General features: G+C 37.1%; 1 protein-coding gene across 3 annotated transcripts in view; it reads left to right on the top strand.

Moving 5' to 3' along the window:
- The window catches only part of FGF14 (fibroblast growth factor 14), a gene marked incomplete at its 5' end in the record, with an annotated part of 593,007 nt that extends 576,855 nt beyond the window's left edge, over positions 1-16,152 (top strand). For all 3 annotated transcript variants that reach the window (XM_082602467.1, XM_082602465.1, XM_082602466.1), the window contains 2 exons: positions 12,791-12,989; positions 15,996-16,152. In XM_082602467.1, coding sequence (XP_082458593.1) covers positions 12,791-12,989; positions 15,996-16,132 — 336 coding nt within the window. In that variant the 3' untranslated portion in view covers positions 16,133-16,152. The remainder of the gene's footprint in view (positions 1-12,790; positions 12,990-15,995) is intronic.
- Positions 16,153-18,091: the final 1,939 nt, after the last annotated feature.

The raw sequence follows: 18,091 nt of genomic DNA, 5'->3' as shown, positions 1-18,091 counted from the left end.
AAACCATTTAATTCATTAATGCCTATAAAATTTCATAATATAACATGAAAATAATTCAGTGGTAATTAGACAATTAAATCCATGGCAGAATTGAGCTTCATGGTGACAGCTTCACCTGGGTAGAGTCATTTAGCCAACAGGTCGACGTTTTCCTCTCCCCAGTCACTCTTCTTCCCAGGAAGTGTTGCTATTGCCCCTTTTCTTACTTTCCTGACCTTTCTCTTCAGTGTTCCATGTTTGTCCTTTTTGTGTTAACCTTTGGAATTATCGAACAACTTGCAACCAGAATCTGGGAAGTCATGGCCAATGTGTTTCTAGCTAATAAAGCAAAAATCAAAGGAAAGCAATCCTCAGGTTATCATTTCAGCACCACATGGGCTTCCTCTGTATTCCACACATTCAGTGTTGATGATGATTCTTTTTCTTCTTTTTGTTAGTGTTAGTGATTCTTTATCAGATACTGACCTCTTTTATTCCAGTAACATGATTTATTTGATATTCTGGGGGAAAAAATTAAACCTCTTACATTTGGTTCGTATTTTCAACATTGTTATTATTAATAATTATTTGCTCAGTAGCAGCAATATGTACATAAAATATCACATGGATAGAAATAAAAACATCTTAATCCATTCCTTATGAGGACCTATACTCTCAGAGATGTAAAATCATCATCTATGACATGGAATAATGCTATTCTTCTTCTTGAAGCATTTTTAACAGCATTATTAAATCAAACAAAATATATGTGAATGGTCTTTGAAAATCATAAAGCTCAATACAAATTAATATTATTCAATGAATATGGCATTTTAGGAATATTGTAGAACCTGCTTGTACTTCCTTCATTTTTCTATGGAAGCTTGCATTTTATAGGTTGGATAAATGGATAGTTTTGATTATCTGTTTGGTTTTGTTTTTGTTTATACAAATAAGTGGTTTTGACTGGGTACGTTTTTATTAGGAAAAATCCACAATGCAAACACACATAAAAAAACTTTTATGGAAAGTTCTAACTTAAAGTGGAGCTTAAAGAAAAGAAAGTAGAAAAAGCTTGTAGATGCATGTAGAAATAGGCCTAAGGAGAGAAGCATGCAGAGCTGTAAAAATAGTTTTAAAACATAGTTCAAAGAGTTAGGTGGAAGAAAAAACCTGATGAAAACAAGCCCATGTTCACTCATAGAATTTGGCAAAGTGAAAGTCACAGTTAAATATTTGGCATTTTTATATTCAGTTTCTCAAGATAACACGGGCCAAAAACTACAAGGAGATGAAAGAAAACGTTGATAAAGTAAGATAAAGCAACCAGACTCAGTTTGGGTAGGACACGGTAAAATACTGAATTGATCTAAGTACAAAAACTAACAAACTTAATTTTTTTGCACAGCAAATTCTGCTCTTGTTTTGGCTAACAAAAAATTCTAGTGCAATATGAATTGAAAATGTTTGCTACTGTATGTGATAATATCTTGGTCTGGTTAAATATAAAAGAGCTGAATATTTTCTGCAGCATTTGTTCCACTCAGGAAATCTTTGTTGCATCACCATTCCTCACTCCCACCATCACCACCACCATTAGTACCCTGATGCTAAGAACACAGGTTTTTTTGGTTTTTTTCCCCCAAAACTTTAGAATCCCTTAATTATGCACTCACTTCTTAAATGCTATCTCCCTTGATTTCTTCCTTCTATTTCTGGTATATGAAATGTCTGAGGGACCTAGACCAGGTAGAAGGTCACACCAGATCGAGTCCTAATCCAAACTCAACACTCAAGAGACATTAGGGAAATGGAATGAAATAGAAATAAACACTAATATGGCTGATAATTTTAAGTAATTTATCCAGTGGATTTAAAAATCTTTTCTACTCCTTCCTTGAGGGTCATTCATTGGAGAAATTTTGTTCTGGAACTATTTTACTTCCCTTGCGGTTGCCCTGCCTGTTGTCAAGCCACATTTCCTGTCTTTGATTCCCTTTTAGAATTATGTATACTAGGTTGACCAGGTATAACTAGTGAGGTTGAGCCGAGGTCAAAAACTCAGACAGCCTAGGATCCATTCCTGTTCTACCACTTACTAGCTATATAAATTCTCACCAAGATACTTAACTTTAGCATCATACTTTGTTAAAGGAATAAAATGAGGTAATTTGCGTAAAGCATTTAGCATTGTGGTGGCTTACATTCATAAAAAAATAATAATTGCTACTAATTCTCACTTTAGTTCTCCTTTAATTAGATTTAAGTCACATCCAACCCTATATATAATAGAGCGATGTTCCCTAGACTATTTGTGGTGAAGGATAGTATTTTTTAAATTTTTTCAATCTTTTGCAGAGATATACTTTCAGAAAATATAATCAAATTAAGTTACTAGAAAATACTTTAAGTACAGAATAAAAGTCCAGAGTTTTTATTTTTATATTCAACAGTTAGTAAAAATATTTTGTTAAATTGCTATAGAAGTTTATATGTGTTTTTGCTCAGTTTTGTACTTGTTTCATTGCAGACCAGAAATAAATAATTTGTAGATAGGTACCAGTTCATGGATCATGCTTTAGGTATTACTATGATGTGGACTGTGCAATAGATTTTATTATTTACCTTTTGAATGAGGCAACCTCATTTCTAAGATGTTCAAATGCTTACTGATACTATCATGGTTAGTGTATACATATATATATATATATATATATATATATATATATATTTGGCTTTATGTAATATGTGTGCTGTAACAAAACTACACGTCACTAACTGAATCTGAAAAATCCTTAAAATAAAGGATGAAGTAATGCCAACACTCTGACTTCGAGACATTACTAATCTCTGATGAAGCCTCTGAGTATTTCTCAGACCAAGAAACTCTTTGCATATTACAGTATGCATCTGCTATTATCATGACATTATTCACTCTGATTGTTCAGAAACTTATTAAAAAGTCATGGCAGCACTTCTCCTGGGTTTCATCACATACATCCAGTCTGATTCCTTTCACATAAAGCACTCTCAGTTTTATGTTTCTCTTTTAGGCAAAGTTATATACAATTGACCCTACACATGTTGGAGAAGTCTTCTGTTGAGGAGCGGATGTATGACAAAACACCAGAACACATTTGATCTAAGAGCTCAGTTTTTAATCACGAGATGACCCACCATGACATCCTCATCCCATTCCAACCTTTCCCTGGGGAATGTAAGACTGCAGTGAGTTAGAGGGATGGTTGGCAACAGAGGGTAGCCAACTCAGTTTCTGCTTTGTTCAGCGTTTCTTTAACTGATCAATGTGGGGGGTGGGGGGAAGGAACGTACAGCTTGGGTAAAGGGGAGAAGAGATTCATTTTGAGTACTCCTATGTATTCTTGTTTCTTGTTTTTTTAAACTCTTTTAATAATATACTTTTTCCCCCTTAACAATGATATCCTAAGACATGTGACACTTTTGCCAAGATGACAGCATATGTCATTCATTACTGTTTTCCATCTGTGTTTGTTTTCATATGTAGTTAGATGTAGATAGAGAGCAGCTGTATAAGGTACATATTTTCTGAGTTTTAACTGAATAATAATTCAGTTGAATTAATTATCTGTATCGGTTATCAATTCCTTAATGACACCATGTAGCAAACAACGAGTGCTGAAGCGGCCTATAACAGTTAAGTGTATTAATGCTTGTGCATCTGGAGTCATATGGAGATCGGCTAGGTGGCTCTGCACATCTTGGTAGGACTTGATCACCTGTCTGGAAATAGACTAGTTTAGGTTGGGCAACTTGGCTGTGTTCCACGTGTGTCTATTCTCCAGCAGGCTAGCCCAGGGGTGCTCTCAGGGCAGTGGATGAGGCTGAGAAGGCAAACCCACTTGTACAAGTGCTTGTCAAGCCTCTGCCTTCTTCACCTTAGCTCATAGTGGGAAGACAAGTCACATTACATGCTATGAGAGCTTTGATCCAGGGAGGGTGAAGAATTCAGGCCATTTTTTGCAATTGATCACATATCTAGAAAAGTGCATCTCTTCAATTGAATGATAAGTGAGTAGGAATAGTTAAATTATTCATCTTGATGAAAAGAAGTGTACTTGGGCAAGTTAGTTAAACCCTCTGGGCTCAATTTCTTCATTTCTAAAATGGGGATAATAATAGTACCAATCTCACAGGATTATAGTGTGGAATAATTAGTTGATTAGGTAAATGTGTAGAACAGTGCTTGGTATAGACGTGTGCACAGTTTGACTGTTAGCTGTAGTTATTGACATTATTATTATTACCATCATCTTCATCATTATTATTTTGAGGCATCACTGTTAAGCACTGACAAATTCTAAGAATGGTATGTGGTTGTATTAATACTTTCTTAAGCGTATTTATTTTGTGATTTTTTTGCTAATATTTATAGCACTGATACCATCTGTTCATGTGACAAGCATTATTATTTTAGGAATTATACATGTCTATATTCTAGAGAAAACAGATTTAACATTATAGAACTAGTTGGCACATGTTTTAATTATAATCTTAGAGGTTCTTATTTAAAGATATACTGCAAGTACTTTATATCTTTGCTTCCATTTCCTTGCTTTAATAAATTTTATACTAGTCTTAAGATGGTAGAAAGCTTATGAATAATGCCAATTTATTTGATATTTACTAAAATTTTGTGATCATGTATTGATATTAATTTGTTCTGTATGGTAACAGGAACATATACCAATGCTTCCCAAGCTCTCATATGCATACGAATCACCTGGGGTCTTGTTAGAATGCAAATTTTGATTCTATAGGTCAGCTGTGGGGACTGGAAATCTGCATCTCTAACAACTTCCCAAGTGAGGAAGTTGCTATTGATCCCTGAATACCATGTTTTAAGTAGCAATGATATATTTAAGCTTATATATATGTATTATAATATATATAAAAAATATATATTTACATTAAATAAATAAGATAATTAAATTACTTAATATGAATCATTATAACAAATAAAAGTTGTTCTTGCCACAATTGTTTAAAAGCATAATGTCATAAAAAGAAAATACATATTAAATATAACATAATAAATTAAAATATAATATTTAGTAAATGAAATAATATATCTAAAGATATATATATCAAACATCTCTAAATGTCAAATAAGGTCTTTACTGGCAAAACAAAGCCTTCATTTACAATTTTGTTTCCCCAGAAACTAAGTAACAGCTTCTGGTCCTATAAATATAAGGACTTGTGGAGATTGTTTTGTTGGTGGGAATATACTCAAAATCACTGGGTCCTATAATCAAATAAAAGCTGCCTCTTAAACATGTAAAAAATTATACTTTTTTTCTCCCTGTGGGCATTAGTCACAGCCTGATATTGTACATATTGATTATGTAGAATTTCAGATAAATAAAATGCATTAGTCAACTAAATTTTCTACTTTTGAGCGTTAACTACAAATTATTTTTTGTTTCAAAATTCATGACTATAAAATCTTCCAAAAGGTCAGAATATTCTTTCCTTTATATGTAACCTTAAGAGTGTTCTGTATTTCTTTTTTAAAAAACTGGGTAGTGTCAGAACAGTATCATTAAAGGATATAATTAATTTAATTTTATTTATTTTTTAAAAAAATATTTATTTACTTGTTTGTTTATTTGTCTGTTTCTTTGCTTTGGCTGCACTGGGTCCCTGTTGTGGCATGCAGGATCTTAGTTGTGGCATGCAGACTCATAGTTGTAGCATGGAAACTCTTAGTTGCAGCATGCATGTGGGATCCAGTTCCCCGACCAGGGATCGAACCTGGGCCCCCTGCATTGGGAGCGTGGAGTCTTAGCCACTGGCCACCAGGGAAGTCCCAGGATATAATTAATTTTAAAATTGTAGAAGATGAAGGAGATTAGTATGAATTTCTACTGACCTCAGGCTAAACCTGGGTAGACTACATCTCCCAAAGGTAGAAAGGGAAGAAAAAGCTAACTGAGATACAGACATGTTAAATGGATCATTGAGATTTCCATCTAAAGGTGTGTCTAATTAAGTTGAAACCTGTTAAGAGTAAATAACTACTACCCTGTTCATGATAACAATTAATATTTGAGTTGTACTTTTGGATTCCATTTATAGATTATAATATAGCTATAGTTTATAATTCAATTTATAATTTACAAATTATTTTTGTAATGATTTAAACCACCCCTATTATCTTATTTGATATTTGCAAGAAACCTTTGTAATTTGTTGTTATTCTTCAAGTGAGAACTTGAAGTCTGAGGCTCCCTCCTCCTCTCAACTTAAGCCTGGGGAGAAATATTCATAAGAAGTCCAGGGTCAGGGCCATTATTAGGCTGTTGATGGGAGGGGACTGAGGTTTTGATGACTCTAGAATATAATTAATAGCTATTATTTGCTGTGCATTTATTATGTGCTATTTCCCACAATATGTCTAATATCATTTCTCTTTTTAATCTATTTTGGAATTGCCTTGTATTCTAATAACTGCTAAAAATTTGTCTGGAATGTTTCTTTTTATGTTTTCCCTTCGAAACAGTGGTGGTGCTGGTACTAGGCAAACCTGTAAATATTAACCAAACATAATTTTCATGTAGTTGTAAATAAAAACAAAAGAGATGTAGTAACTAAATGGAATTTGTGGACTACTACATAACTAACTACTTTTACAAGACGCCCAGGCTCATAACACACTGTAAAGGCTTTTCTGGGGATGAAACTCTGATGAAAATGCTGATTCAAATTGTATGCATTTGTATACATGAACATAAGTGCAATCCAAGTTTAATTTGGGAAGATTTGAAACTAGATTACCAACCTTAGATCAGAGTTGGCAAAATTTTTTAGCAAAGGACCATACAGTAAATACCACAGTTTTTGCAGGTCATACAATCTCAACAACCCTCCACTGCACTTTGTAGCATGAATTTGGCCATGGATTGTAGTTTGCCGACCACTGGGCTAGATTCTCAAGGTGACTGATAGCTATTAGGTTATGATTATGCTGAATTATCTGGGTTTATGGCTTATTTACTGGTTACCAATTATGGAACATGGGTCCTCTATTCCCTCCACCTCCCTCCTCTCATCCTGAACTGAGAAGCCCTGCTTGGTGCATGCAAATGGCCCATCACAGTATTTTCTTAAACAAAGACATTTCCCTCAGAAGAGGAATTCTGCTGCTACTGTTAAGATAATAAGTACACCACAGATGGTCCTTTCATTTCAAAACAACCACAACATAAAAGGAGATATGAAATTTTTGTTTAATTGTTGTGTTTTTCTATTCTGTTATTTGATGATTTCGTTTGGCAAAGTTACAAACTAATATTTAAGCTTCTGCTGGAACTCAACTGCTGTTGATTTCTGTTGTGATGGTGTTGGTGACTCTAAATATAGGCTGGGCAAGAAGAGAAAAAGACACATCAAACTCCTTATCTATTTCATTTTGGCAGTTTCAAAGAGTTTATATTTGAGCTTAAATTTAAATAAGTCTTCTCATATTATCACTGCCAGTTTTAGAATGTTTCACTGGCACAGTCGTGGTATGACTCAAATAGATAAATACCATCAGTTAGGTTAGGGCTGCGTTGATAAGCCACCTGGGCTTCCTTCTTTCTTTAGTAGTTTTCTTGCCACTCTACATTGGAGGTCTCAAACCGGGTGCTCAGGGGTCCACCTCAGACCATTGGTCCGTGCTACATTGAAAAACAACAACAAGAACAAAGAAGTAGCTGCCACCATACAAAGGAGATTTTTATCCAGAAATCTGGATGTTTTACTTCCTTTGAAAAACCAGGAAGAACGTCTGCAGATCTAAGGTTTTTATTTTCCCATGAGAACCGTCATACTTTCTGCCATTCTGTCCATCTCTTCTGTCCAGCTCTGAGCATGAGTAGGGGGCATTTATCCTCACATGATGCTATGTTGGGCTGCAGCCTGCAGGCCTGCAAGCCCTGTACTTGCTCAGCTTCTAGACCTAGGAAAGAGCCCGGAGTCAGTGATAGAGAAATCAGTGGTTTAATGGACAGGGGGAATCTTACACCTGTGAAGCAAGATCCTGGAGTGACACCCCACGGTGTTTGGCGGATGGCAGTCAGGAAGGGCCGCAGTCTTTGCCCCGCCGGGGGGAGGGGGGAGGTTACCAGTTATAGGGGGAATTGACATTCGCTTGGCTCATCTGCTACCAGGGAAACTAGCGAGGGGCATGCCCCTCCCCACCCCTTTGTTAAGCTATCAGGGCGGAGATGTTCTGATCTAAAGATTAGAACAGTCACTAGCTGGGACAGGGGCAAGTATGTAGGAAGGTCAATCAGGTGAGTAGGGTGTAGGTGAAGCAGGCCCTGGTCCAGCAGGGAATGTCCTGAGAGCAGCAAAGCAGCCATCTTGGGGGGCCTGGTCATAGAGGCTAGGTGCTCTGATGACGCCAGCCTGCTTCACACTTGTATCTGCCTGGTCAGTATAGGCATTTGAGTTTGTGGCTCCAGCCACAAAGCTGATCTCTGGGGATCTCATCAATTACAATTTTTTCCAATCCTACCTATGGGACTATTCACTCCATCTGTCCCTCTAAAGCATATTATAGGATTCAAACACAAAACTATGACTCTATTCATTGTACAGTTACTATCAAGAGCATTTTTGCTTGGGTTATGTGTGTTATGTTTTCTTTATTTGGTCAAAGTCACTTTTTCCTTGCAAGGAAATACCTTGTAGAAGTTAGTGCCAAGAAAAAGAAAAGATTTTCTCTCTTTAATAATCTGTATTACATAAAGCCTTTCTCTTTTTGTCTCAGCTACCAGGAAGTTCAGAACTCAATTTAATAATGTGTCATAACTCTGGTGGTATTTCTCTCCTTACTTTATGCGCCCTTGATTATTAAATTAATACTAATTACTAACATGAATACACAACTACACATGTCCTACAAACAGTTTTCAAGTCCATTTCACAGGAGATTGGGCTTCAACACATCAGTATATAATAAGGGTTACTAACTTCTCAAACCATCCTCCACAAAGACAACAGAATATAAAACACTAGTCAGACTATATCATCATTCCCTTGCTTATTCAAGAACTCTGCATATCTACCTCTTGCTTAAAGTAAGGAGTCTAACCTGTTTATCAGAGTGCCCAAGACCCTTTATTACATTTCTCTAACCTAGCACATCATTCTGCACTTTGGCCCTCACAGAGTCCCAGTAATGGACTAATGAGAGTTTTCCAAATATACCATGGCATTGCCCACATCTTGTTTTTCACAGTACCATTTACCCCACCTATAGTCCCTCTAGGAAGGTAAGTTTACCGCAGCAAATATTGCATGGTACTAGCATTTTTAAGCACAAAAATTTTAATAAAATTCTTCCAGGAAGAATCCTGTTCATTTTGTATATGTTCATTTTGGTACATCTGAGGCTGAGCCCAACAGTTCATACAAAATTGTTCTCACTGACTAATCATTTAAATAAATTTTGGTTTGCAGAATTGTTGATAGAATTGAAATAACTGATACAGGGTTATTTTTGACTATACATAATGGGAAAGCTTTTTAGAATAAATATTGAGTACTTACTATATGCCAGGTCCTCTTCTAAATATGTAACGCGTATTGATTCACTCAATTCTCCCAACCACCATATTATCTTATGATTTTTGTACCCATTTTAGAGATGAGGAAACTGAAGCCCAGGGATTAAGTAATTTTCCCAAGGACTCACAGCCAGGAAGGAGTGGGGTCAGGGTTGACCCCAGGAGGTCTGTTTCCACAGATGACATTCATAGTCACCCTGTCTCCCATTTTCAGATTGAAAGTACATTTGTCCCTTATGACAGCAAATAAGTAGTAACCAATCTCGACTTTCATTAGTCCTACCAGTTCTCATGAGAATGATGGGATTATTTTGAACTCCAATATTTCATGAGCAGATTGTATTCTTGAAATGTCTAGAGGAGTCTAGCAAAAAGCATTAGACAATAGTAACTTTGAATGTAGTGTGTATGCATGTAAGTATGTGTATGCACATTAATTATTTAACCAAGAATAAAGAAGGGTGAAAAAGTACCAGCCAGTCGCCACCATCACAATCACCTGAAGGCAGTGGCTCTCACTGTGGAAGACAGAATCACCTCCTTCTGAAGTTACTGGCACAGCTTGTAGAAAGGGGATGTGTTATTGACTTCCTTGGAGCCTTAAGATGCAAACATTTGATTTAAAAAGACTTAGTGACAGAGACATACCTAACGACTTCTTCCACATCAAGGGTCTTCATTCTCATTCATATTCAACTTAGTCAATTTAGAGTAGAGACAATACACTTCTAATTGCTGATGGTAAGGCAAGTAGTGTCCTCCATGTTTCATACATTATGGCAGTGGGGATCAATTGAATATAAGGAAGAGTTGATCACCCTATGGACCTGCATTTCCAAAGCTGGAGACCTTCCTGTCTCGAGATTAAGGTCAGTCTTCAATGGTCCTCTTAATAAGGTAAAGCTCCAGGCAGAGACCTGATATCTTAGTCAGCAGGTGCCAGCTTCTCTCCCCACTGAGTGACTTACTGGGTCAGCCTTTACCATACCCACTCCCAGTTGGTTCTACAACCGGTTTTAACTAGTACTAATAAATAGTATTCTTAGCTGCCTTGGGCTGTCTCAATAAAAAGACAAAGGACCTGCCAAAGTCTAATCTGTTTGTCCTAGAAGGTACACGTTCAACCAATATCTTATATTTATTAGTCTTAGAGCATTCCATTTTATTTTCCTCACCACAAATGTATGAATACCCACCCTTTTATCAGTCTTTCCTCTGAAGTAGGGCCTGGAGACTGACTCACCGAGACTATCATTTGTTAGTCAGAGAACTAATAGGAGGATATTTGGAGAAATAAAACTTGGCGGAAGACCGGAATATTTATTTGGATGGTATCTAATTCAAACCTGATGTAGCATCATCTCGAAGAAATGAAGGTCTACGTAAATTCCTTTGGGGGGCGGCTAAACCTGTCTTCTGGCTGTTTTAACCTCATCAAATTAATAACTGGAACTATCATCTTTGTCATAAAAAGCACCTGCCATTAACAAAACCTGTTCCCCTTGGAAAACGATTTCACTTTCAGTGAATTAAAGTTATGGGGCACTCTGAATAAATTGTATCCTGCAAGAGACACCACTTGATAATTAACACTCTCCTGGGAAATACTGAAAGAACATTTCTACAGACAATAATGTCACATTCCTTATTATGGCTAGCATAACTTTAACTCTTAAAGGTTTTATATTTTTAGACCCTAAAGGATATGTTTTTCAGAATGTGTATAGAAAATAACTTTTTAAAAGAAAAACAAAAGTTACTATTTTCTGTAGTCATAAAAATCTATTAAGGTGAAAAAAAATTTAACTACCTGATATTTTTTAAAAGATAATGACAATAAAGCTCTGTTTTGCATCTCTATTTCATAAATATGGAAGAGCACAGTGTTGAGCCTATTTAAAATAGCCACAAAAACTAGTTAAGTGACTTCCATGGTCTGTAACTAGGAAGGCTGAATTTTAAAATTAGTTTTCACAGAGGTCTATCTGAAATGCCTTTGTAGGTTAAATTTTAGAAGTATGTAAAACTCATCTATGAATATTTGTGTTATTAGTGATAATCATAAGGTAGCAAACTTTGTGTTATTCATCAATCAGTGTAGATAATGGCTTTGAGAGTCATGTTAACTCATTGTACTCTTTCCAAAAAAAATTTTTTTTTTTGGCTGTGTTGGGTCTTCGTTGCTGTGCTCGGGCTTTCTCTAGTTGCAGCGAGTGGGGTCTTCTCTCTGTTGTGCTGTTCGGGCTTCTCATTGCGGTGGCTTCTCTTGTTGTGGAGCACGGGCTCTAGGCGTGCGGGCTTCAGTAGTTGTGGCACATGGGCTCAGTAGTTGTGGCTCACAGGCTCTAGAGTGCAGGCTTGGTAGTTGTAGTGCACGGGCTTTGTTGCTCCGCAGCATGTGGGATCTTCCCGGACCAGGGATCAAACCCACGTCCCCTGCATTGGCAGGCAGATTCTTAACCACTGTGCCACCAGGGAAGCCCTCCAAAAATTTTATTCAGGGCAGCTGTTGATGATTCACTTCAAGAGTTCCAGGGGGACTCTGAACCATGGATTAGGTCGTGATTTTCAGCTCCTGTCACTATGATCAGTTAACATGACATCTGGCCTCTGCTCCAGGGGCTAGTTTGTATGCCAGCTGATTGTCAGGGGCTTAGTTTGAGGTGTCAGCTTGTCTCTTTGTAGGTAAAATGTATCACCCTGTAATATTAGTGACCTAGTGAACAACTGGCAACAGGGTATCATGTAATTATTCCTATGGAAATATTGAAAATAGGCTATACCTTACACATATATTTTATTTTGTTTAGTTTGTTGTGAATACAGGATGCTCCTTTATCCTGTTGTTTCTGTTTATACTCTGGTTGAATTGTATTCTGTTCAACTGAAATTATTTTGAGTTTGCTCCTGTATTCTAATTTCTAATTAAAGGACATCCATACTTTTGCCTATACACACACACACACACACATATGTATATGTGTGTGTGTGTGTGTGTATATTCCCCAAAGTAGCAACTTCTTCTCTATTCATTGTATGTTGATAAATGTATATGGACAATTAATACCTGCAGGAGGAGGTACATTTGGCCATCCCTGCCCAAGGGCTGACTCGTTGGCCATCATGGGCAAGTTTATGGAAGAAGGAAGAGGAAGCATGAGGAAGCTCCCATTCCTTCCTCTAACTTTCATTTCTTCCTTTTCTCTCAACAGGAACTTTTTACCCCTGAATGCAAGTTTAAAGAATCTGTTTTTGAAAACTATTATGTAATCTACTCATCGATGCTGTACAGACAACAGGAATCTGGTAGAGCCTGGTTTTTGGGATTGAACAAGGAAGGGCAAGTTATGAAAGGAAACAGAGTAAAGAAAACCAAGGCAGCAGCTCATTTTCTACCCAAGCCATTGGAAGGTGAGTGCTATGGGTGTTTTATCCTTATCAGGTTTATCACACATTTATCTTTCACACTGATGACTCTACCATGGCCACAAGGAGCCCTCATGGAACGCTGGAAATGTTCTTTATCTTGATCTCAGTGGTGATTCACGGGTGTCTGCATAAGCTGTGCATCTAAGATTTGTACACTTCACTGTATATATGTATATGTGTGTATATTATGTATATATATATATATATACATACACATATATTCCATTAATTTAAATATGCCCGTACTCATTTCTCATGTCTCAGATCCTCACTACCCCAACCTCTCTAAATAATTTTAATTAATTAATTAATTTAAGAAATTTAAAATCTGCAATGACATTATAAAGCTGTGACTATGACAATAGGTATACTAGAAAAACTAAGTTTTGAGTATTATGGAATGTTTGAGTATTTGCCCATTTTTCTATTATCTAGCTGAAAGTAACCACATATCTGTGAATTAGTATAATTACAGGAAATATAAAGAGTTAATAAGTTGGCCTTTAAAGAACTTGTTGATATTAGATATCTCCCTTCCAAACTGCATAATTGTTTAGTAAATTCAAATGTGGCTTGACCTTCTTTGACACTCAGCTGTAAACAATGAAGCCTTCAGATTTACTTTGATTGGATTTCTGGAGAGGAGGCTACAAAATTTTAATTAATCAGAAACATCTGCACATTTCTCATTAAGGATTCTACCGGAAGCGTCATTTTATCTATGTAACATTTGTTTGGGAACTACCAAAAGAAATTGATATTGAGGTTTTTCAAAAGTTTTCTATTCAAATGCTTTTGTTTACCTTTTGCAGAAAATCAGACCTGCAATAACTAAGTAAACATTTGAAGTCAGCCTACATGGTTCGATTTTTCTTTTTGTTTCTTATTCCTACAGGAAAGTATTAGCCATCAAGAGAAATGCATATTGGTTTTATAATCCATATTGTCTTTATAGGAATAAGATAATTTGAAATATTGGAAGTTAATTATTAACTATCTGTGGGTATATAATTCAGCTTTCAGTTTGCCTAAGTTTGGAAAACCAGTCTTGTTGGTTAATACCGTCTTTATAATTTCAGTGATATTGACTATCACTCTTAACTAAATTTGCCTCTACAATGAGTCATTGAAACGCAAACAAGTAGCCACCAGGGCCTATCTAGGAAAGGAAAAATTATTCCAGTCTGAAATATGAGTGAATTATTCTCATTCTATGATAGATCATAAGGAAAATGAGAATAAAAATAAGAAATTAGAGGGTTTCTCTGTTCTTCCAAAATAACGTATCCATGATTTGGCTTTACCACTTCAAGTGAACTTTGAGACCGTCAGATATTCAAATGCGAGTGAAAAAAATTTAAAAACTAAGCCCATAACAACTCTACAAAAATCAGGCAAAATCTGGAAACCAGCTATTTAGTATATCCAGCAGGAAATATCTGAGACCCTAAAGATATGGGGTAGTAATATCACTCTGCATTTTATTAATACACTGAACTGTTGTGTGTATATGTGTTTGTTGTGTGTTTATGTATACATGAAGAAGAGAGAAATAGAATTTTCAAAAAACTAGCAGACAGAAGTACTCTAAAGACAATTAAGGGGGTATTATAAAGACAGGTTATCACATAGTGTAATTGATAGGGAAAATTAATTTCAAACTTTCAAAACCCATACAGGATGTAAATTATATCATTGGAATTGTTAGGGCAAATTAGATTCTTGATGAATTTTTGGTGCTCTGGGGTATTCATATTTCTTACACAACTTCACTGTGTAGACGATCAAGATTAGCACTCTGATGCTGTGGTCGCCTAACTAAATGACTAGTGGGAGTGAGGGACTGGAAAATGTGTCAAGGATATGGATTAATCTCTTAATCCTTTTCACGTGCTAAGTCCTTTATTATAGGTCTGATACACAAGTGCTTTCAAGTCTGTGTGCTGCTGAAAGATCTCACGATGCATTTGCAAAAGGTGAAATCCTACCACCTTGAACATGGAGAATGCATCTAGTGGTTCATCCTAACAAAGCTTAAGTTCTCTTCATAAAATGTAGGCTTTCAAAACCCTAAAAAGCAGGTTGGGCAGCTCTAATTAGCTTGTCTTTCTGATGGCAGATGATTTTAACTCAGGTTTCTCCAAGCATCAGTCACCCTGAAATCTCCTTTCCCAGGATTCCCTGGAATCATTTTCAAAAAAGCCACATGAACTATTGTGATTAATGATGTCACCAGATCAATTCCCCAGAGCTTCCTCAGACGTCATTCCCACTTGCCCTCTTGCCATTCTGTACTTCTGCCTTATATGACATCAATTACAGATTTTCATGATTATACCTGAAAATGAGGCATAAAAAATATAAAACACCCCACACTTGCCTTCAATTATTTAAGGGTCTCTTTGCATGATTTCGGGAGAGGAAATCTAAACAATGATCTCCAGAAGACCCTGGCTTAAGGAAAGTGAGTTGTTTGTATTGTTCTTATGGCTTTGAAGCTGACAGTAGTGTGATTATATTGCCTTTGAAGCACTTGAGAGAAAAATTATTTAATGACCTAGGGGTGTAAATACCTAGAATGGAAAAGATGAGTGAGAATGAGTTCCACGTGTTGACAGCGTGCAGTGGAAGGAAAGTCTTTTTCTCGCTGAACAAAGAGAATTAGGTTAAATGCCTGCCATTCTCACATAGTTCCTGTGGTGGGTGTGTGTGTGTGTGTGTGTGTGTAGCCACATCCCCTATTTAAACCTTCTCTCCTAGACAAAAATGCAGGTGCCCCCAGGTGCGTATTTTGGATACACAAACCAGAAAATGCAAAGGAAGTAATATTTTCTGTTTGGGGGCTGGATTTTACTGCTTTAAGACAGGAATTCCCTCTTGATGGGGTTACTTGACTTCAGGGGAAACGGGACTGGGCCAACGGCTGAGGTCTGTGCGTGAAGCTAACCAGGTAACGTCTCCTTTTCCTCCTGCCCTCCCCGTCACTAGTTGCCATGTACCGAGAACCATCTTTGCATGACGTCGGAGAAACGGTCCCAAAAGCTGGGGTGACGCCGAGTAAAAGCACAAGCGCATCTGCAATCATGAATGGAGGCAAACCAGTCAACAAAAGTAAGACGACATAGCCAGATCCTCACAGGTGTTGTGACTGACTCGCCCTGAGCACCGTTGAGTGATTTATCCTGGCCACACCCTCCTGTTCCGGGGCCCAGGAGCAGCTGGCAGTAAGCAGACGCTTGCTCCCCGCTGGCTCGAACTTCTTGGTTGCAAGTGGATAAATCTCAACGTGTTGTGCCCTCACAACAAGAAGACACCTGGATAACCAGCTCAACTCAGACCATGGAATGCCCTACCAGATATGGAATGCCTTTTTAATATCTTTTCTGTGACTGTGACACTTCACGTGAATGACCTACTTCACAAGTCCACTCGATACCTTGCCTGCTGACAGCTACCCATATTCCTTTTTGAGTCCCGTTTCGGCGAATTCCATGTGTTTAAGTTCGATTTTGTAGCACACAGATACTCTTGAGTAATTTCTAGTTAGATGCTGTAAACCTGTGCTATTATGGAGTTCTCTTCTTCCCGTTTTTACAGGGCTGCTGGCTCCACTGTCTGTGACCTTTTGCAGGGATTGTGTTCCTCTCAATCTTAACTGTAGCGGTTGGCTTAGTTGGGAGAGCGATCAGGGAAACAGAAAGCCTTCTAAACCTATTATGACACATTGCATCTATAAAGATTAAGAGTGTTGTCTCTGGCTCACACTACTGATGAAACACACATATACGCTCTGTCCAGTAGCAGATACTGTGCTCCCAAGGCTGCGTGGCCGGGCTGAGAAACGGGGTCAAACCCAGTCATGGGAAGTGCTCTATGATCTGGGTTTGACATCCCCCTTAGTTTCTTTGTGTGTGTGTGTGTTTTATACATATCACAAGCTTACTGGTAATGGTAACATTTGCCTTGCCCAGCGAGCAAGACCCACTGGTTTTTGAGAAAGTGGGTCCAAAGAACTCTGTAGGCCTTGTAGGCCTGATTAAGGTTCATTTTCATCTATGAATCCTCATTATTTGGAAAAAAGGAAAAAAAATCAATAATTACAACCTACAAGAATTGTGTTACCTAAATCCATTTCAGATAGAATCCTTCCTGTTTTTAATGAACCAAACAATGCCATCCCTGGTTTGGGCTGCATTCCACTCATACTCAGCAGAGCATGGGCAAGGCGGCTGTTGTGTTCTTTTCTGCAGCAGCAATGCAAACGTTAGTTATAAATTAGACTTTAATATTTTTGGTGTTTAACAAGTTTTTAAACTGGATATATTAGGAAAAAAATATTTTTTTTAGCTCAGCATGCTGAGTCAGGTACTGTGTAATTCACCAGTCCATACCTCTGACTCAGCTTCTCGGGCCCCTGTGGCCCAATGGCTGAGTTAGAGGTGCCTTGCCATGATCTCAGAATGCAGTCTGTTGAATTATTCTAGATTAAAACTAAAGGCAAACCAACACGTTCAAACATCAGGTTTTCGGTCTGATTTTTTTTTTTTTTTGCTTTTCTTTGATCTTGCTTTCTTAACTTCCTTTGGAATTTAATACTGCTGAATTGTGAGCTTAGGGAAGACAACGACTAAGAAAGTCCATGAATAGTTGACTCCACAGTGAAGAAACCATGCAAAATGTTCAATATTGGATATAAAGAGTTTCAAAATGTTTGATACTAAGCTGTTTGGAAATATATTTGTTAACTCTGTGTATACTTAATAAATTTCAATGTTTTCTCCTCAGAAGAGTTAACTGAGACCAAACTGAACCTCATTTATAGAAAACTATACGTGGGATCAATGTACTGGCCTCTTGTTATTATTTCCATGTGGAAGGATGACCCAGTCGCCATTTTCTCCCATCTGCATTGTATTTACTGGGAAATTATTTTGTCACTGCTTTCCTAAGTCTCCATGACAGCCCTTGCCCAGCATTTAAAAATTTTGGCCTGCTTAGCTGATTAAAGATTTACTATCAATTTAACTGTTTATGCTTATTTCATTTTCGTATTGAATTCCACTTTAATAAATAAAATGTTAGCA

Source organism: Mesoplodon mirus, assembly GCF_964341445.2.
Source record: "Mesoplodon mirus genome assembly, chromosome: 17".
Taxonomy (NCBI): domain Eukaryota; kingdom Metazoa; phylum Chordata; class Mammalia; order Artiodactyla; family Ziphiidae; genus Mesoplodon; species Mesoplodon mirus.
Note: the sequence above shows the minus strand (reverse complement) of the source record. Positions and strands in the feature narration are given on the sequence as shown.